The sequence below is a fragment of the Dermochelys coriacea genome, chromosome 27 (genome assembly GCF_009764565.3).
Source record: "Dermochelys coriacea isolate rDerCor1 chromosome 27, rDerCor1.pri.v4, whole genome shotgun sequence".
Classification (NCBI taxonomy): Eukaryota; Metazoa; Chordata; order Testudines; family Dermochelyidae; genus Dermochelys; species Dermochelys coriacea.
The window spans coordinates 9,529,665-9,551,586 of record NC_050094.1 but is presented as its reverse complement, the minus strand read 5'-3'; the positions used below and the strand labels follow the sequence as shown (position 1 = coordinate 9,551,586).

Here is a 21,922-nt window from a genome sequence, read left to right as displayed (position 1 = left end):
TCCTTTCCGAAGAGTCTCTGGCTGAGCGGGCAGATGCCAGCGTGTGTGTGTGTGTGTGTGTATGTGTGTGTTGTAATATTCCTGGGGGTGGAGGGGAAGCGGGGGGGGGGGCGCACAGGGAGGAGGGGCTGCTGTAGTGACTTGGGTTTTTGAAAAGCCACCCAGCCAGTGGGAGAGCAGCATCGGTCGTTTTAATGAAACAGGGCTGAGCTTCGGGCTCAGAGGCAGGTGCTGTCCCGCAGCCAGCCGGGCTGCCTCCCTCTTCCGACCTGAGCCCGCCGGGGAGGTGAGAGGCTGCAGGGGCCGGGGCCGGGGCCGGGGCGGGGAAGCGCCGCTCGCTCTGCCTCGTCGCTCGCACACGCCCGGGAAAGACCATGGGGAAGAAGCTGCTGCCCCCGCTGCTGCTGCTGCTGCTGCTGCTGGTCCCAGGGGTGAGTGAAGCTGCGGGCTCTGGCTGCGCCCCGGGCCCGGGGAAGGGGTGCGGGTCCCGGGGGCACCGTGCGCTGGGAGAGCCCCAGAGGAGGAGGCAGCAGGGCGGGTGGGGAAGGGGGTAGGCGGGCACAGGGCTGGGGCGGGAGCGGGGGGCAGTGTGGCGGGACGGGGGACGGGTGTCCGGGCGCAGGGGGACGGGACGGCAGCCGGATCTAGGGATGGAGACAAGGGGTGTAGCGGGTCAGAGGGGACGGCGGGGCAGAAGGGGTGCGGGGGTCCCCAGGCACAGGGGGACGGGGGAGTGGTTAGCGGGGGAGGGGTGCGGGGGTCCCCAGGCACAGGGGGACGGGGGAGTGGTTAGCGGGGGAGGGGTGCGGGGGTCCCCGGGCACAGGGGGACGGGGGAGTGGTTAGCGGGGGAGGGGTGCGGGGGGTCCCCGGGCACAGGGGGACGGGGGAGTGGTTAGCGGGGGAGGGGTGCGGGGGGTCCCCGGGCACAGGGGGACGGGGGAGTGGTTAGCGGGGGGAGCGGTGTGGGGGGTCCCCGGGCACAGGGGGACGGGGGAGTGGTTAGCGGGGGAGGGGTGCGGGGGGTCCCCGGGCACAGGGGGACGGGGGAGTGGTTAGCGGGGGAGGGGTGCGGGGGGTCCCCGGGCACAGGCGGACGGGGGAGTGGTTAGAGGGGGAGGGGTGCGGGGGTCCCCAGGCACAGGGGGACGGGGGAGTGCTTAGCGGGGAGAGAGGTGCGGGGGGTACCCTGGCACAGGGGAGCAGCGGGGTGGGGGTACCCAGATACAAGGGGACTGGGGGAGGGGTTAGCTGGGGGGAAGGGTACAGGGGGACGGAGGGAAGGGGGTTAGCCCGGGGGGAAGAGGGTTCGGAGAGGGGTACCCGGGCACGGGGGGTGGTTAGCCGAGGGGTGCGGGGGTGGAGGATGGCCAGGCGGTCAGGGGGTGCAGAGCGGTGGGCAGCTGGGCAAAGTGTGTGTGGGGGGCACAGAGAGCAGGGCTGGGCTGTGACCTTCTCCCCTCTGGGCCGGGCACTTTGCCTGGAACATGCTCCGTCCCCTTCCCTGGGGCTGAGCCCAGCCCGGGGGGCTCCATCCAGCCAAGGAGCTGAGCGCCCACAAAGGGATGCTGAGAGGCTTTAAACTAATGCAGGCGGCTGGGCTGGGGATCCTGCGGCCAGACTGGCCCCTGTGATGCACCCACCCCTTCCCTTCTCTTCCCTCCAACCTCTCCATCCACCCACCCCTTTCCCCAAGCCATCCACCCACCCCCGCAGCCGCTTCCCCTCCCTTTCCCGACCCCTCCTCCCCACTCACCCTTCTGTGCCACTTTCCAGATACTCCCCCACCTCTCTCCCCCTCCCCTGCTGCTATCCCATTCCCAGGGGCAAAATCTCTCCCGCACCCACAGGCATCAGGTTGAGCGGCATGGCAGCTTCCAGTGTCCCTGCTCGGGGTGCTCCAGACACCCATCCCCAGCCAAGAGAGGGGAAGCCCCAGCCCAGGGAAGGTATCAGCCAGCAGGCACCTTTCCACAGCTGGCTCAGTTCAACTAACCCCACCCTTAGTCTGGGTGGCAGCCCAAGTGCCTGGACCCCTGTGACCTTCACACATAGCAGAAGGGGCTAGCAGGGGGCTAGGGGTTTCTCCTCTAGTCTGGGGCCCCCTGGGGGCATGAGATCAGGGCTCCCACCTGAGCAGGAGTACAGGATCATAGAGCAATTGTGCATTAATTGCTAAAGCACCCTTCCCCCGCCCTCCCTGGGTTCTTGTGGGGGCACCGGCCATTCAAATACGATAGGGGGCAACCATTAAAAGCGTTGCATGGGGGAGAGTGCGAAAGGCCAGTGAAATATTCACAAGCCAAAGGCAGTGACTGAGCAGAAGAAAAGGCCCCTAGGCAGAGGTATATTATAGATCCCTAGGAACAGAGGAATTGCTAGCCCCGCTCAGATCCACAGCCTGGGCAGGAGTGGATGTTTCTGTGGATATCAGGACTATCCAGAGTTATGAGAGTTACTGCTGGGCACATTTTGGAGGGGATTTTAAACCTCATACTTCAGGGCTTGAACCAACCTCATTTATTTAAAGCCATTTTGCACCTCCTTAGCACACAACTTGATCTACAGAGCAGAAACAGGTCAGGCACCCCCAGTGCTCTCCATGCTCAGCTGTGACCCGGAGGGATCACCGCTAGGGCTCAAAGGGGTGTTCATTTGTACCCTTGATTCTCTGCTGAGACAGCCAGCCGAGGGGTGTGTGTTCGGGGGGTAGGCAGTTGTGGACTGCAATGAGCACATCTGCCCCTAGAAGGTAAAGAGACACCCATCAGCCCACTTCACACAGGCCACTGAACAGATGGCAATAACTTTCAGTCATCACCGAGCTGCACTGGATTGGAACCGCTTGCTTAGAGCCGGAAGGCTCAGTGTCCCATTACCAACCCCAAGTAGCAGATAAACTCCTTGGGAGGAATAGGAAGGGAAGGGGAAGGGTCTTCAGTTTGGTCAGTGCAGTTCTCAAGTGGCAGGATGCAGAGAGAAACTGCCCATGTGGTGCTGTGACTTGCGAATGACCCAGAATTCAGATGTCCCCAAAGTATGGGGGTTGTTCTGAGCTGGCATTTTGGTTCTGCTGGTTGTGGCCAGTGAGGCTAGTAGCCATGGAATGTGACAAGGCTGTGGGGCAGTATGGCTTCAGGATTTTGAACCCATCTCCAGCTCGAAGTTTGCCCCAGGTCTCCTGTTCAGGATTCAGGTTTCAGTTCAGGATGAAATCTTTTTCATGCCAGAGATTTACTGGTAATGTGCCTTGCTACCATGTCCTACATATATTCCAGGGTTTATGATCAATCATCCTCTTCCTTAAAAAAATAAAACAAAACACACACACACCCCCCACACACACACCAGCGCAACTTAAAAAGCAATTAAAAGCTTATGGAGGTGTCACTCTCCCCTTCTTGTTCCAGCTGTCATAATGCTTTATGGGGTTAATACCTGTGGCTTTGTCAACAGGAGTTGTGTTAATAACATGCACATTTCACTGGACTAATGAAGACCATGTGCCTTCCTATAAGTGTGTTAATCTTTATGGGAGTTTTCAGTGCTCGGGACCAGAGCAGAAAGGGAAACGCAGGCTGGCGGGGAGGGTGGATTCTGGAACCAGGGAATGGAAGTTATATTTTCCACATCATTTAGTAGCATTGAGGGGAGGGATTGCCAAGGAGCAGGGGGGGCATTGCTTATTTCTTCTGACCTTTCCTGGCAAGAATTACAACAGGGGATGCAGAGTGCGGGCTGTCAGTCAGTGGCCCTCCCTGGCAATCAGATTGCGAGGGATTAGCCATATCTCACAGCTGCTCTCTCCCAGCAGGGGGCACTGCAGGGAGTACTGGCGGCAGGAAAGCCTGTATATTTCACTTCTAGCTTCTAGGAACCCTGGCAGAGGCTGGGGTAAGAGCCTGGCTATATTATGGTTTCTCTTCAGATCATATAAATCTTTCGCCTTTTACTAAAGATTTCTGTGGAGAGGAACATGTATGAGTTTCTACCCAATTTTTTGAGGCTTCTTGGTAACCCACTTCATTCAGTCCCAGCCAGCCTGAGCAGACTGGGGCCAAAAGCACAGCTGCTTTGCTCCCGTTCGTTCCCAGAGCTATTCATAGTAAGAAATGTGAGCAGCTGGTTTGTTACTCCAGCCCCAGCCTCTGGCAAGAGGAGTCACTGTCGGAAAGGATGCAGGACAAGTCACTGAATGTTGACCCACTTACTGCAGTCCTTGCCCCTCTTAGCAGGGGTCACCTTGGGGTGATGCAGGAGGTCAGTAGGGTGACCAGATGTCCCCATTGTATAGCGACAGTCCTGATATTTGGGGCTTTTTCTTATATAGGCGCCTATTACCCACCACCTCCTGTCCCAATTTTTCACACTTTCTATCTGGTCACCCTAGAGGTGAGCTGGGTGTGATGGCTCTTAAAGCAATTTCATCTGGAGTCATTTGGGAATTTTTTGATGACACTTCCACCTCTCGTTGTAGCCTTTTGGCATAAATTTGCCGGTTTTAATTAAACTTTCACCAGGAAGATTCCTTGGGTCAGGATGGAATTTCTGAGCAAAACGAGAGCAAGCCCCTCACTATGTGATAGCCCAGTGGTTAGGGCACTCAGCTGGGCTGCGGGGGATGACTCGGGTTCAAATGCCTGCTCTAAATCAGGTAGAGGGAGACTGCTTCTAAAGCTGCTGGAATCAGGCAGAAGAAAGCTTTGAGTCTGGATGTTTCACTGCCCGAGTCACAGGGCCCTGGGCTTTTCTCTCTCTCTCTCTCTCTCTCTCTCATATTTTGTGGACAGTTTTGAAAGGTTTCGGTTTCATTCCGAGGCAGAATGTAAACGCATTCTGAAACCTCCATATTTTTCACCAAATGGAATTATTTTCTTTTGGCCAACCCTAATTTAATTCTTATCTTCTTCCAGCAGGGGGCACCGTCGAATGATGTAACCCCCACAGCTTCTCCAGTCCCAACCTCACCCAGCAGAGAGGCCTTAGACCAGGGTTTCTCAACCCCGTGGGTCGGCACCTGACATTGGGTTGCCAGAATGTTTCAAAGGGTCCCGTGGCAGCTCCTGTGCTGTGGAGCTGGCTGGGCTCACCTCCCTGCTCCAGGCATTGCAGCCTCTGGGGTCCCAGCGCGGCTCAGGTTGATTGAGCCGTCATGCTGACGGGAGTTCGGGTAGGCTAAATTTGAGTGAGTGGCGCTGCAACCCCATGAGCCAGGTCACAACTCCACTCATACCAATTTGGTCCAGTCAGGTTGCAATGCCTGGAGTGGAGAGCCAAGCCCAGCCAGTCCCACAGCATAGGAGCTGCCACTGTGGGGTGAGTGCTGGGCAGGACCCAACCTCGCAGGAGGCAGGATCCGACCGAATCCACCCCAGGGCCTCCACTCCCAGACTATTTACTGGGTCATGACAGACCATAAGCATTTACAAATGGGTCCTGAGCCCCAAAAGGTTGAGAACCACGGCCCTAAAATAATGATACAAGAGCCTGTGAGGAGCTTGCAGTTATTACTTTACTTACCAGGGACCCTTCTTAGCCTGGATGTGCCGGCTTGAGCATGAAGCCCCAGCTTTTGGGGTCACTCATGTGATGCAACGTTTACAAGAGGGTATGTGTACCCTGCAAAGAAAAACACCGCGGCACCGAGTATCAGAGGCTGGGTCAATTGACTCAAGCTTGCGGGGCTAGAAATAGCCATGTAGACATTCAGGATCGGGCTGGAGGGCAGACTCTGAGCCACCCCCTTCACGGGGTTTCAGAACCAGGGTCCAGCCCAAGCGAGAATGTCTACACTGCTGTTTTGAGCCCCATGAGCCGGAGTCACTTGATCCAGCCTCCAAGGCTTGGTGCCGTGGGTCTTTTATTACAGTCATGCCCAGAGAGAGTCATCCCAGGCCCTTGCTAGTTAACTGTGCTGCCAAATGCAGCGCCAGTGCCCACATGCTCTCAAGCGCTGGGTAATTGGAGCCCTTTGTCATTCAAATGCCTGTAATTGGCACGCCCTTGTCTAACACCAGCATCTGTAATAGACAGAGCACAGAGTTTATCAAGTGGACACTGGGAAAGGAGGCAGCTAATTGGTCGAAGAAGGTGCCCGCTGTGCAGGGACCTGAGCTGGCTTGCGAAGGCACTGGGTTCCTTCGCTCAGCTCGTCTCCCTTGTGTGGGGAGGGGCGGGTGGGCAAGAGAAATTGCCAGGAAAGCGTCTTTCCTGCTTTGTTTTTTTTTTTTCCTGGCAGGGTTTGTTTTGAGAGATTTTTTTTCAATGCTGTATTTTCATTTCTGGCATGAATTGTATTGCCTCATGAAAGGTGCAGTGGGGAGATGCTGCTTTCGAGTCCCGATGGGCTTGATAACTGTACCAGACACCTATCTGGCACAAGAGTTAACCTACTAGTTAGAGGCTGATACTATCATAGAATATCAGGGTTGGAAGGGACCTCAGGAGGTCATCTAGTCCAACCCCCTGCTCAAAGCAGGACCAATCCCCAGTTTTTGCCCCAGATCCCTAAATGTCCCCCTCAAGGATTGAGCTCATAACCCTGGGTTTAGCAGACCAATGCTGAAACCACAGAGCTATCCCTGCCCCCCAACTATGGAAGTCAAGAGAGAGTGTGGTGGTGAGAATCCAGAAGCTCCTCTCCCAGTTTCTTTAAACGGGGGTGGGACTGGGATTCCTTCCAGTGATGCTCACCCTAGACTCTGCTCCATCTTGGGTAGCTGCTTCTGGCTATTGGTGGCAGATAAAGGTGAACTCCCTATGTTTGCTGGAAGGAAGGAAGAACTTTTTCTCTCTTCCAATTCCTCTTAACTATTCTTCCCACACTCTACTTGCTGCTGCTGGAGAGGTCAGATCTCTGCAAAGTGACTTTTTCTTTATGAATAACTCCGATGCTTTCTTGTGCTACTGCCCAGAGCAGCAGACTAAAACTGACATGATTCTTGCTCCCAGAGGCTATGAAACTGACCAGGCTTCTAGGCTTCACTCTGCTGCTATTTCAAGAAGCGGTAAGCAGCAGGCGAGCTATCTGTCTGCAGACTCAGGAAGACAGTGCTGCATACATTCCCATTTGGGAGGTTTTCTTCAGAAACCTAAAAGCTAGAAACACAATTATTTTAAAAAAAAGTGAATCTTAAATTGCATAGAGATTGATGATTTATGCCTCTCATCATCCTCGCTCGCATCACCGCATTGGTCATTGGGGCACCATCAGTGGTAAGCAATCAACCCATTGTCTCCACCCCTTAACTCTGTGTGTCCGTGCTTGAGTCTCTGTGAAGTCCATTCCTGTCCACTCTTTTATGTTGTCAATCCATCTCTTCTTCTGTCTACTTATTCTTCTCTTCGCCTGTACTGTCCTTTGGAGGATGACCTTGGATAGGCCAGATGATCTTGTTACATGGCCGTACCACTTCAGCTTGTGCTTCTTCATGGTTGTCAGGAGGTCTTCATATGACCCAGCGCGTTGAGTGATGATGTTACGGACCTCTTCATTAGTGATGTGGTCGAAGTAGGAGATGGTTATCAAGGGATTAATTCAGAGTATTATGAGTTGGAGCCATGTTCCACCTTGCTCTTACTTCCTGTTTTAGTCAATGGAAGCTTCCCCTCTCCACTCTGTTGTGATGCAATTCAATAAAGTAGCAAGTTCCCAGCCTGCAGTGCTGTGAGCAGATTTATTTTTGTTGAACTGAGTGGTCACTTCACGAAAATACCCCACCACAGGAAATGTTTCCCATCAGTACTAGCCAAGAGGATTGTTCAAGTATAGCTGTGTTTATCGACAGCCCTGCAGGACCACTGCTCAGGACAAGGAGAGAGGTATTTCAGTCTCTCTGTCCCATGTATTCCTGGGCCTTTCTGTTGAGACCGTAGACACGGTTGGCAGTTAGCACCAGTGGCAGTTGGTTTGTGACATGCAGAATGGAAAGTGGCGTGATGCTGCCAAGCTCATTTCATACAGAATGCCAGATAGTAGCACTTTTTGGTCCCTGCCTGGGCTAGATTTGCACTGGGGCCCAGAGCCTCAAAAGTATTTAGGTGCCCAACTCCCCTTGGTGGAAGGTTGTGAATCTCATTACCATGCCCTGAGCCATCCAATTCTCCCCTTCTTCTTTTCGTTACCACAGCTTGTACAAACCAGTTGGCTCCTTCTACCGACAAGCATTGCAGCAGGGAAAAATAATAGCCTTTGCAAAACGTAACCTTTGCCGACACTCGGCCGCTAACTGTCTCTTCTAGGGAAGCAGACGCCGCGTTGCTAGGGAGGGTGAAGTTAAAGCACCCAGCCCTCCCACTTCTCAGGAAGATTGGCCTCACTCATCTGCTGTTTACCAAACCCATATGATGCATGTGTAGCTCTGTCCTAACCACTCAACTTGTGGCGTGTTATTGCTTCCATACGCCAGGGCAGGATTTATTTAGAAAGCAAATACTGTTGCTTCCATTAGACAGTGGTATAGCTGAATCCCTCGGCACCATAATTACCAACCACTTCAAAGCATGCGCTTCCATTATCAGTCCTCAGAATTCAGGTCCTGGAGCTCAAGTAAACCACGGTGCACAAGGCGTAGGGTGACCAGATGTTCCGATTTTATAGGGACAGTCCCGATATTTGGGGCTTTGTCTTAGATAGATGCCTATTACTCCCCAGTCCCTGTCCTGATTTTTCACACTTGCTGTCTGGTCACCCTAACAAGGTGAGGGTTTGGGATGGTAGGGTTTAAAACTCAGTTCGCTTTCTAGCTCTCCCACTGGGTGGCTGCAGCGACCTTGGGCAAGTCTCTGAGCCTTTATTTATTCCCCTGCATCCGTTAGACGTCACAGGGATGGTTGGAGGGTTAGGTGGTTGACAATTGCAGAGTGCTTTGAGATCCTTTGATGAAAGGCTCTATAGGAGTGCGAATAAGGAGTCCAATAAGCACCCAGAAGAACCCAGCCCCCCCCCATGATGTGCTGTGCTGGCGGAGGGCAGAATCCAGGCACTTGGTTGCTCTCCTAGCTGATCTCACTCTAATGCTTTTGGGGGCTTTATTGGGGAATGGGAATTTGGGGCAGCGGGGGGAGGAGGAGAATGACACTCTTTAATCCCTTTCTTCTCCCAAGTCTTTGATGTTAATAATAGTCGGCAGGTGAGCTCATCTTAAGCCCAGATGTTTCCAATCAAGTGCATTTTAGGCTGGGGCGTTTTGATCACGCTGGACGTCCCTCCTGCTGGTGGGACTGAATTTATTTAGTTACTTATTTCCTCACCCACCCCACCTGCATGGCAAGGAGACTGACCCGATCATTCTGTTTCCCTCCTGTGGCAGGGGCCAGCATGGGCTGCAAAGGAGAAATGTCTCACCAAGAGGTACACCACCAGCGGGGAGTGCTGCAAAGCCTGCAACCTGGGCGAAGGGGTAGCGCAACCCTGTGGGGTGAATCAGACGGTCTGTGAGCCATGCCTGGACAGTAAGTAGCTTGTCCTCTATTTCACCCTTGCAACAAGCTTTGGAGGTGGGGGAAAACCGCCTGCTGCCTACTGAACTGGGGTAAAGCTGGGGGGGGAGGGAGTGTTGTGTTCCAGTAGAGGGGTGAGATGGCTGGGTGGAAAAGCCCTTTGGATCACTGGTGCGTATTGTCTTCTCATGACTACAATACAGGGTGAACCTAGGAAAAAGTGGGTATTCCCTTTACTCTGTCGTCCCGTTTGGTACAGTCCTCACTCAGGTATCTGCTTGCTCCAGACTAGCTAATTGCTCTCACCTGCAATTTCTAATGCACCCATTACTATGGTATCTGGTCTCCCTTTATATCATTTAAACCCATTCCCCCCCCTCACAGCAGGTGGGATATAACAAATAGACCATACCCTCCACAAACACGATAACCACTGTCACCAAAGCCTCTCAACTGAAGAAGGCCGGTGTGGCCTTACAGTGTGATCAGCCAGCTCCCCATCTGCATGTACCCACTAACTTGCACATCCAAATGGCAAAGGGGTTTATGGGCTTTCTCCCCCTGAGCCCTCCTCTGAGATACCAGCCCTTTGCGTTTTCTTCTACTGGCCGTTTGTTTCATTCCCTGCTTCCTTGGGGTCTCTATTCCTCTCCACACCCACTCAGCCCCTTCCCCAGGGCTTGCACCGGCTGATGGCAGTTGCTTGGTTCTCTCAGACATTTGGGAAATTATCTCTGTCTTACTTAGCTGTACGGTCTGCCCAATGGGATGTTTTCCAATGAGCCTCCAACCCGGGTCTTTTACAGTATAATAAGAAAGTGGAATTAGACTGACCATTTAGCAGGGGATGAGAACAAAGTAGCCCCTGTAGGACAAAGAAACTGACTGTTTGATCATGGATGGACGAAGGCATTTTGTCGCCGTCAGATTCTTCATAGAGTACATGTGCTAGTGATCTTGGTGTACATGAAGTGATGAAATGATTGAACGATTATTTCTGTAGTGCTATGGCTGTGTATGGTGCTTTGCAGAGAAAATAAAAACACCAGTCCCCCCATCCTCCACCACCAGGGCAGCTTGCCCTGCAAATATTTACTATGGCAGGAAAATAAATGCTGCTGGTTCCAATTGTTTGCAGTGAAATCTGCACAAGCCAAAACACTGTGGTGAAGGGCTGTGTGATGGTTTGTTGCACATTTCTTAGTTTGACCCAGAGCAAAATTGAAAATGCTGCAGGGGGGGAAGACCTCCCTGAGGACAAGGCTTCCCCTGTGGAGGAGAGATCCTTGGGGAGGGTGTCTCCTGAAAACAATTTTTGGAAGAGAGGGGACTGGTGCAGGAGAGGGTGCCAATTGGGAGGGGGCTCTGGGCAGGTGATCTGGCTTGTTAGAGGAAAATGCTCCATGGCCTGTCATCCCGCACAGGCTAAAAATATCAACCTTCCTGCAAAATCAATGAATGCCACTTACCCTCGGAGTGAATGGCACTAAGGACTCTGGATATTGAATACCAGCCCCGCTGTCTGACCTTGGAGGAGACGCGTGTTAGCACCCTGCAAAGCAGCTTCTACCAGGGAGCAAACCGTGCCCCGAGAATATGCTGGTAACTCTCTCTAGGTCTCTCACCGTGTAACTCCCTGAGCAGGGATTCCATGCTGATGCGTCTTAACAATCACGCAGAGCAAATGCTGCGTGAATCAGGTCCCAGGGAGACATGCCAGCTCTTCATTCCAGAAGGAAATGTGGATTTGGAAGAAGATAAAATAATTCCCACCCGGGGAATGGAGGGAGTGCGCATGCAGTAAATGTTGAGTGGATGTGAATGGGAGTGAACATGTCCTTGGATCACACTTGTTTGTGCGGGCAGATGGATGTACCATGACTCTGGCTCTGTACTTGCACAAGTGTGTGTGGTGCCCCCCCCCAAGGCTTTTTCCTCTGAGGATAACAGCCTACTGCTGCTGGTTAGTGATATTGCTCCCTTAGCTCAAGTCTGTGCTATGGAGCTACAGGTTAACCACTCCTGGGGGTGGCTCCGTGTGCAAATGTTTGCATGCTGTCTCTATGGACCATAGCTGTATTTGTGGCGGGCGTGCTGTTGGCTTTGCCATGCAGCGGCAGCTTTGTGCGTGCGGTCTGCTGGATGCCAGGCTCCCAGACTCTTTCACAGATGACGGTATTAATCCTCACTGACACATGTTCGTTCTCCACTCTGGGCTTTTAAGTCGTTTCCAGTCTCGCAATCTCAGAGTGGGGACTTGACATTTTTCTGCAACCCCCTCCCCTGCATCCTTCCGGCTGGGACGCATTCTCCCCTGCGGGATGGAGCCATTCCAGGTCTCATCCTCTGATTCTCTCAGGGAATGTGTGCGGGGGGGGGCGCTATTAAGAGAGCAGGATTGGAACTCGGGTGCAGCACTAGAGCGACCGGAGGTGGCTGCATCTGTCCGTTAATCTGCACGTGGGTGGCTGTGTGTATAAATACATGTGTTTCTGTTTTATGTGCCCAGCTGACCTTGATATGTCTTTGTATAGCTGGCGTGTGTATTTCCATTCTGCAGCTAGGACTGGGTTTGCTCTCTGCTTTGTCACACTGGGGAGCTGAGCTACGCAACCAGTCGCTCATCAACAGGGTCTTGAGGTGTCCCCTCTCCCCTACCCCAGTGTCACAAAGTAAACCAGAGGCAGGAGTGGCTGGGGGTAGAGGGACTGCATGATCTAGATCAGGGGTTCTCACCCTCTTTCTTTCTGAGGCCCCCCCCAGCATGCTATAAAAACTCCACGGCCCACCAATGCTGCCACAGCCGGTTTTCTGCATATAAAAGCCAGCGCTGGCGTTAGGGGGTAGCAAGCAGAGCAATTGCCTGGCGCCCCATGCCACAGGGGCCCCCACGAAGCTAAGTTGCTCAGGTTTCAGCTTCAGCCCTAGGTGGCAGGGCTCAGGGACCCGGGCTTCAGCCCCTTGAGGTGGGGCTTCAGCTTTCTACCCTGGGCTCCAGCAAGTCTAACACTGCCTCTGCTTCATGGATCCCCTGAAACCTGCTCGCGGCCCCCCCCGCCCAAGGAAGCCCCAGACCTCTGGCTGAGAACTGCTGATCTAGATAATAGGGCAACAGGCTGGAAAATAGGAACTCTGCTACTGACCTGATGGATGCCCTTAGGCAAGTCATGTTACCTCTCTGTGCCTCAGTTTCCCTGCCCTTTGTTTGACTTGCCTGTTTAGACTGTAAAATCTTCGGGGTGCAGATTGTCTCTTACTATGTGTTTGTCCAGCACCTAACACAACGGGGTTACTTTAATGGAAACAATAAGGAAAAAACTATGATGAGAAAAGCTAAAACTTGGAGGTCACTTTTTAAAAAACGCAGAATAAAATACAGGTCGTTTCACAGTCAGGGGTGGCAGATGGGTGAGCTGGTCACTCTGCCTGCCTCAAGGAGGGAGGGGCTCAAGCTCATCAGGGGAGTAGATGTGCCCAAGAGGCGCTGCTGGTGAAAGGAGAAGAATGAGTGTGACCCAATGAGGGTAGCTAGGAGCAAAGGGAAGCTGGAAGACAGAACTTGCTGCCGTGAGCTCCATCAAGCCATGGGACAGCCTCTCCAGTGCTTGGGGACATTTGGGGGCATTTAAAATGAGAAAACACTTGAAAAGATCCAGTAGGGACCAATCCCCTATTGTGATCCCTTGGGCGATGGATTGGCTGAGCTGCGGTAACAGCCTTGGTCCATGTCTGATTGGAAGGAGCCCACAGCCTTGATTCTGGTCTTGCTTGCACCTCTGTAAATAAGGAGCCCAGGGGCTATGCCAGTGTAAGGCTGGTGGCCGGTCCTGAAAAATCAAGCCCCTCGCCTCTCCTGTGCCAGATTCTGAGCCCTGCTCCCTTCCCGCTTTTCTTTGTGAAATATCGGCAGTGTGGAGCGATCCGGTCTGACGCCGGTGCTGCTCCACGTGTGAGAATCCCTTGGGCTTTCATAGGAGCGTCAGATGGCTGCAGAATCCACAGGATTCACCTTAGTGGATCGTAGCATGGGCGTTTCAGATCCACTAACCTACCGCCAAGCACTGGTTCAGACCATCGACCCATCAAATCCAGTCTCCTGCCCCTGGCAGCTGCTATTACTTGGTGCTTCAGAGGGGGGGCGAGAAAACGGTTCTACTGCAGCCTAGCCAGTTGTGAAAGGCTGTCCATGGTGTGGGGTGGGCGAGACGTTCCCTCTGGGCCTCAGCAGGGAATTGGCTTACAGCCCTGGCATCTGCCGCCTCTTGATTACAGCATCCAGAATAATCATGCAGTCGCTGGTCATTAAATGATGGAGCCCTCTAATAATCCAGCCCCACCATTTGGCCTGGGTGACTGCCCACGCTTGCGGATTCCTCCAATTTGCCCTGTACGGCCTGAAAAGCCTTTCCTTTGATTTGCTCCCGACTGGCCGGCCTCATTTATTGCAACCGATTCGACAACAGCAAGGCACAAAAGACCATCAGGGCAAAACTCAGCCTGTGGAGGTGAAGAAGGAAGCATTGCTGGCTGCTTGGGGAGGAGAAACCAGGTCTCCTTTCATGCTGAAGTTCAACCCCTGAGTCCTGCATTAGGCCAAGCGGCTGCATTCCCCCGCCCCGCCACCGACAGCCTCTCCCGACCGCTGTCTCATGATTTATTTATTCATCTCCTCAGCATCCATCATGACATGGGGGCCTGCTTGATTCTCAGCTGTAATCGTTCAGCTCGCCTACCCGGCTGCCACTGAAAATGTGCCCACTCAGCCGATATGCTTTTCCGGTCTAACTCCCCGGTCTAATGGCATCCATCAATAATTCAGAATAATGTAAGGAATTAACCCAGGTTAATGGGAGCTGTGCACTCCGGCGTCTGACCGGGAACTGCAATGCCTTGGTTTATTCAGAAAGGCAAGGGAGGTGGGGGGGGGGGGGAAGGAGTGGGATGGGTGAGAGGGAGAGAGAGCACAGATTCATAGATATTAAGGTCAGAAGGGACCATTCTGATCATCTGGTCTGACCTCCTGCACAATGCAGGCCACAGAATCTCACCCACCCACTCCTACGAAAAACCTCACCTATGTCTGAGCTATTCAAGTCCTCAAATCATGGTTTAAAGACTTCAAGATGCAGAGAATCCTCCCTCAAGTGACCTGTGCCCCACGCTACAGAGGAAGGTGAAAAACTCCCAGGCTTCTTCCAATCTGCCCTGGAGGAAAATTCCTTCCCGACCCCAAATATGGCGATCAGCTGAACCCTGAGCATGTGGGCAAGATTCACCAGCAGATACCCAGGAAAGAATCTTTGTGCCAAGCTGGTGATCGGGTAGGGGTGGAGGGGGGTCAAGGGGGTCAGGGCCTGAATAAAGTAGATTTTGGAAGTCTGATCTCCGTGCTGTGCTCAGCTACAATCATGAAATTGGCGGCCGCAGGAGAAGCCAAGAAAGCAGAGGTGGGCAGAGACGAGAGAGCTGCTTCTGGGATGGAAAACTCAAATTAACAGATTTAGGAGGTGAAGAGGAATGCCCCCCCCCCCCCCGCACACCCACACCCACTCCTTGCGGGGCTAAGGGGTCAGAGGGATGCAAATGATCTGCTGTTCAGTGCACCCTGAGCAGGCTGGGACTGACCCGAGCCAGAGAGGATGGGAGTTGGCGAATGGGAAAGCCCTGGGGTGCCAGAGTATGTGTTTGGGGGTGCCCTCAGCCATAGAGCAGAGGATGGAAGCATCTTTCAAGGATTAGCAGGGGCAGTGATCTTCCCCCTCCTCCCCCACCACCACGACAGCACACGGTACAGCAGGAGAGGATGGTGGCAATACCTGGCCTGTGCCAGCAGGGTGGTGCATGGAAAGCTTGGCAGAAGAGGCTGAGCCAAGGAGGGGAAGAGATTGGCAATATCCCCCTGGCACGCTCACCTTTCTGGATGCTCTGACCCGCCTTGGCGCTCCCAGCACAGTGGGAGGACAGATCGAGGTCGCCGCCAGGAACACCCTGTTCACAGGCACCAATGTTTTCCCTTAATAGCCAAGCTAATAGCGATCAGCTGCTTTGGGCCACATGGGGACCCCTCTGCCTTTCATCGCTAGCATCATCCTCCCTGTGATCCTTCGACACCGAGAACTGATGCTGCTGAATTATTGAGGACACTGCCTAAAATAGCTAACCACAGCTGCTTTCCATGCCTCTGAACCATTGCGCTTTCCTGCCAAAAGAAAAGCCCTCCAGCTGCATGGAGATGGAGCTGCTGGGGCTCGACTGGCTGCCCAACCCTTTCCTGGACCTCCTGGCAGATGGCCGGGACAGCTCCGAGCTATTCACTATAGCCGAGGAGCCTCAAAGGTGCCTAACTCCCATTGGTACTGGGCCCAAACACCAAGGCCTAGTGGACACTACGGAATGTCACCGTGTTATGTTTATTGACATGATGCAGACCCTGGGGAAGAGGAGGGGCCTGTTATGGCTGTTAAATTCTGTCCAATGGCACGTCCGTGCGAGGAAAGATCAGCCTGTGATAAAGTCACTGGGCTAGGACTCATGTCACTTACGAGTCACGCCTACATGGGTCAACGGGGAGTCTGTGGCTACCACTGTCTTCTCCCACAAGGCACTGCACATCCTACCAAGGAAAACATGTCTACCACTCCCTGCCAATACAGTGTAATGCCACAAGCCCGTGAACTAACCACCTCTCCTTCAGGGCCGTACAGTCCTGTCAGGGAGGCCTCGGCTAACCAGAACTCATTGCTTGGCACTGACTATCTTGCCAGCTCCTGCCCTGTATCTAGTCTTCCACGTTTGGTTGAGCTTATGGAAAAAGGTTGGCGTGAGATCTCCTTGCCAGTCTGGTTATTGAGAGAGACAACTCTTGGGGATGATCTCCCAGCAATGGATGAACAGGAAGGACTGAAAGCATTAGATTTGTCAGCCGCCTTTAACCCACCCTGAGTGAGGGTGGTTGACAAGGTGCCCTCCATGAGAAGTCCGGACCTTTGGAGTTCACTTCCTGCCAGCCTGAATGGGTCGGCTTTCAGGGGCCTGGTGAGGAGATGAGCAGTTGGTAGGGCTGGGTAGTCATGGGTGGGACTCTGGGGAACATGTGTGATATGGTGCTTATGTTGTCGTGGGATTGTTTGATTTGCTCAGTGGGAATCATAGAATATCAGAGTTGGAAGGGACCTCAGGAGGTCATCTAGTCCAAGCCCCTGCTCAAAGCAAGACCAATCCCCAGTTTTTTCCCCAGATCTCTAAATGGCCCCCTCAAGCATTTAACTCACAACCCTGGGTTTAGCAGACCAATGCTCAAACCACTGAGCAATCCCTCCCCCGCAGAGAATTAAATGGCCCACTCAAAGATTGAACTCACAACCCTTGGTTTAGCAGGTTAATGCTCAAACCACTGAGCTATCCCTCCCCCTAAACTGACGGGTCTGTTTGTTTATTTTTTAAAAGATCATAGAATCATAGAATATCAGGGTTGGAAGGGACCTCAGGAGGTCATCTAGTCCAACCCCCTGCTCAAAGCAGGACCAATCCCCAATTTTTGCCCCAGATCCCTAAATGGCCCCCTCAAGGATTGAGCTCACAACCCTGGGTTTAGATTGTCAAGAGCATTGGATGGGCTGCTGCCTTCTCGAGAGGAAGGGTGGCCAAGTGGTTAGGACACAGGACTAGGGAGACCTGGGTTCAAGCCCAGAACTTTGGGCCTGTCACTTAGCTCAGTTCTCCATCTGTACCATGCATCAGCGGTGTTGTGTGGCTCGGTACATTAGAGATGGTGAGGTTCTAGATAACATGGCAATGGGGCCACCTTAGCTAGATGATAGTGCGTACAAATCGCAACAGATACATCTCCTTCTTCCTCAGCCCCATTCTTTGCCTTTATTCATAGAGGTTCAGGCCAGAAGGGAGTCAGTCTGGCCTCCTCCCCAACACAAGCCAGAGAACCTCATGCAGGAATTCCTACATCCAGCTAATAATTTCTGTTCTAGCTTCATAGCGGTGTGGGCGGGATGTGTCATCCCACAGAGATCCGGCTTGTTCCTCTTCTCCCTTCATTCATAGCCTCCCAGTTCTCAGCCCATGATCTAGCCACCTCCTGTCTCCTCCTGTGAACCCATCATGACCCCCAAGTCTCCTTACTTGAATGCCCGTGCTCTGCGCTGGTAAGAAAGGCTCAAAGACCACAGCCCCCGCTCCCAACTGCTTATTTCGAATGAAGCTGGAGTCAGATTCTGGCTCTGCCACAGACTCCCTGTCTGGCATTGGGCAAGTCACTTAAGCTCAGATCCTCAAAGGTATTTAGATGCCCAACTCCCATGGCACTGGGAATTAGGCGCCCAACTCCCATGGCACTGGGAGTTAGGCGCCTAAAACCATTTGCAGATCCAGGCCTTAGTTTCTCTGTGCCTCAGTTCCCCATCTGTCCACTGGAGATAACACCACTGCTCTGACTCCCAGTTTGTGGGAGGGAAAATGAATTAAAGGTCATGAGGTGCTCAGAGGCTATAGCGCCGGGGACCCTAAGTGCCAGCGCAAGACAGGCAGCTAGCAAAGGGCAGGTTTAACCAAGACTCCAGAAGCAAGGCGGCCATGATGGCAGCATTCAATCCAAGCAGAGCACTTTGCGTCCTGTCGTTCAGCGGGATAATTGCCGTCTCCCACGAACGTCCTCGGGAGATCACCCAGGTAATTAAAGATTAATACAGGGATGGATCGCTTTCAAAATGAGGGGGAGGCTGAGCCGAGGATTAGGGTTAATCTCTCTGACACCTTTCTCCCCTGAAGGGGTGGGGGGGGGGAGATTCAAAGGCCCGGAGGGAGGAAGGAGGTTGGAGGCCCTGGCAGGTCAGAGCGGAGGAAATGAATTCAAAGGACGTAGATGAAGAGACAGTGACTGCAGGCCCTACAGGAATGCCTCTTTCCCCAGTTAAAAATAACTTCGGACGTTAGGTCACCATGGGGGCAGGATGGGGGCCCCCAAGGCTCTTCTCTCCCCAACCCACAGGGCCCCCTCTGTTGGGTCAGGCTAGGGGCAGGGATAGCATGGGACTTGGAGGGGAGCAGGCAGCCTATGCCCTGCGAGGGTCAGCTCAGAGCAGCCCATCGCCCAGCTCCTCTGCCCAGCAGGATCTGTGGGCCAGGCCAGGCCAGCCCTACCCCAGCATAGCATAGCACTGTAGCCCTTTAAAGTAGCCCCTGGCCTCCAGCCTGCTGCACCTCCAGCGAAGCCTTTCTCTTGTGATTTTGAGTTCAGTAACTCAGCCAGAGGTTTATTACGGGAGTGGGTGGATGAGGTTCTGCAGCCTGCAATGTGCCAGGGGCCAAACTAGATGATCATGACGGTCCCTTCGGGCCTTAAAGTCTCTGAGCCCAGGAGTCTTGGGGGTGCTGGGGAGGGGAGAGGGAAGACAGCATGAGATACATGTGGGGGATATTGATTTACACTGAGGAATCAGTTCTGCAGGGTGCCACTGAAACCGGAGACCAAGGAAGCAAGGCTCGGGCGAGAGTCAGCAATTAGCATCATACGCTCGTGTTTATATTGGGCTCCTGCATCTTGATTCTCTCCTGTTCTCCATCAGTCATTGATGGGAAACAGATGCAGCTAACCCAAATGGAGCGTGTGGCCTCTCTTTGGGGAAAATGGCTGTTTGGTGGGGGAATGGAGGGGAGGCAATGCCCCTCAAAATCAGCCCCGACAGGGCAAGGTGGAAAAAGCCTCAAGAGTGTTAGGAGAGGAAGGTTGGCTTTGTTGATAAGGCACCAGGCTGGGATTCAGGAGATCTTGCTTGGATTCGAGATTTAAATTGTAAACGCTTTGGTGCAGGGACTGTCATTCTGTTCTGTGTTTGCACAGAGCCCACCACAGTGGGCTCTGGCACGACAGTAATACAACTTTGTAAAATAATAATAATTCCGGGTTCGAGTCCCATCTCCGCTAGATGTAGATGCCTCGTATGACCTTGGCCAAATCACTCAGGCCAAGATCCTCAAAGCTGTTTAGGGGGCTAACTCCCATTGATTGATAATGGGAGTTTGGCACCTAAATAGCTTTGAGGGGCAGGGTCTGTTTTTCTCACTCAGTGTCCGTTCGGGGCCTAGCACAACGGGACCCCCAATCTCAGTTGGGGCCCTCAGATACTAATATAAAGAATAAGGAGAATGCCTAGAGCACCTTTGGGATCACAAAGCACTTGACAGGCTGTGTTCAGAGGGATCCCTTACCAGAAGGCGGGTGGGCGGTCCTGGGGTGGAACACAGCAGCCTGTCAGCACCATGCGACAGCAGTCACCCCCTACATCGACGTCCTTAATGCCAGCTGCTCCCCTGCCCCTGAGGCTCTGGATGGATCCAAGCCCAGAGCAGGCAGCCTCTAACAACAGGGTCTGCAAAGTAATGAGAGGTGGACTCCATAGCTGGGGAGGGATTAGCAGCTGTGGAGGCAGGTTGGCTCACAGGATGGGGTGTGAGCATTGGGCGGGGAGCAGGATTAGAGGTACTCCATTTAGGAAGGAACAATCAATTGCACACATACAAACTGGGAAATGACTGCCTAGGAAGGAGTACTGCGGAAAGGGATCTGGGGGTCATAGTGGATCGCAAGCTAAATATCAGTCAACAGTGTAACGTTGTTGCAAAAACAAGCAGACCTCATTCTGGGATGTATTAGCAGGAGTGTTGTAAGCAGGACTTTTGTGTTCAGTTCTGGGCACCACGTGTCAGGAAAGATGCAGACAAATTGGAGAAAGACCAGAGAAGAGCAACAAAAATTATTAAAGAGCTAGAAAACAAGACCTGTGAGGAAAGATTGAAAAAATTCGGTTTGTTTAGTCTGGAGAAGTGAAGACTGAGAGGGGACATGATAAGTTTTCACGTCCATAAAAGGTTGCTATAAGGAGGAGAGAGAAAAATTGTTCTCGTTAACCTCTGAGGATAGGACAAGAAGCAATGGGCTTAAATTGCAGCAAGGGAGGTTTAGGTTGGACATTAGGAAAAAATTCCTGTCAAGGTGGTGAAGCACTGGACTAAATTGCCTAGGGAGGTTGTGGAATCTCCATCATTGGAGATTTTTAAGAGCAGGTTAGACAAACCCCTGTCAGGAATGGTCTAGATAATACTTAGTCCAGCCACGAGTGCAGGGGATGGGACTAGCTGACCTCTCGATGTCCCTTCCAGTCCAATGATTCTATGTTGTGGTGCAATAGCAGGAGAGAGTGGGCAGCTGGGGGGTGCTTGTTGTGGGGTCGTTGGGGTGGGCTAAGCAGCTGCGAAGGGGGTGAGTGGACCCTTCTGGAGTAGCAAGCCATGGACTGGCAGCTGGAACACGGACACTGCCAGACTGAATCAGAGCAGAGATCCCTCTAGCCCAGGGCCCTGTCTCTGACCGTGGCCAGAGGGAGGTGCAAGAAACCCCTGCAGCAGGGTGTTATGGGACAACCTGCCCCTAGGAAAAATTTCCTCCTGACCCCCTGCCCCTCCCACCAATAGCTTCTTCCACTCACGCCCTGGCATAGAATCATAGAAGATTAGGGTTGGAAGAGACCTCAGGAGGTCATATAGTCCAACCCCCTGCTCAAAGCAGGACCAACACCAGCTAAATCATCCCAGCCAAACTTTGTCCAGGGCCTTAAAAACCTCTAAGGATGGAGATTCCACCACCTCCCTAGGGAACCCCTTCCAGGGCTTCACCACCCTCCTCGTGAAATAGTGACACCACTTCCTTTCTCCGCATGACCCTCAGGGAGGCAGACCTGAATGAGTGTGTGCAGCGAAACACTCTTCCACGCCCTCCCATTAGCAACACATGCTAATTACACGGCAGTTATGCCAGAGATTATCTTGTGGCTATCAGTCTGGGGTCTCCCAACGGGGAAGGAGTTCAGAGGGCTTGAGTTAGTGAAGCCTGGGGCTGCCCCTCTGTTTGGGCGGAAAATTGTTCTGCTTTGATTACAGGGTTAACAGCAGCTTCCAGCACCCCGTTGTTAGGGTGAAGGGAACCCGGGTCGGTTTAGGCTGCTGTAGTTAGTGCCTTTTCCTTTCCTGAGCTTTCCCTTCCTTATGGGGCTGGGTGAGTTTGGGGGTTTGCTATCGGAATCCCGAGCTTTTCCCCACTAGGCTGCTGATTCAAATCCAGCCAGAGGGAATGGCTTGTGAAATGAGCCACTGGTCTCAATACAGCACCCTCTGGACAAGGAGCGCTATCATCCCCTTAGCACCGATGAGCAGGCTAGGGACTGGATAAGCCATGGAGAGTTAGGAGCCTCCACACTTTTGAGGCTCGGGGCCTGAGCTCCCAGGGAGAGGCAGGACAGTGCAGGGCCATGATCTGGGGAGAGGGGACGTGGATCTCCAGGGTTGTCAATCTGGCACCTTTCACCAGTACTAAACACGCTTCCTAATAACAAAACCCTTAATTTCCTGGGTTTTTATAAGCTTGGTCCTGCAGCTGCAGAGGGCTCTTGAATCGCCTCTTGTTCTAGTTGGGT

The 21,922-nt window shown here is 53.1% G+C and overlaps 1 protein-coding gene and 1 non-coding gene across 2 annotated transcripts in view; both read left to right on the top strand.

Annotated features, from left to right (window-relative positions):
- The first annotated feature begins 151 nt into the window (after positions 1-151).
- NGFR (nerve growth factor receptor) overlaps positions 152-21,922 on the top strand; it is a 36,749-nt gene continuing 14,978 nt past the window's right edge. The window contains exons 1-2 of the mRNA XM_038386002.2: positions 152-431; positions 9,311-9,452. Of these exons, the coding sequence (XP_038241930.1) occupies positions 375-431; positions 9,311-9,452 (199 nt within the window). The 5' untranslated portion in view covers positions 152-374. The remainder of the gene's footprint in view (positions 432-9,310; positions 9,453-21,922) is intronic.
- Positions 3,908-4,018, top strand: LOC119849200. Its single transcript, XR_005290433.1, has one exon. It is a non-coding gene; the product is annotated as a U5 spliceosomal RNA (small nuclear RNA).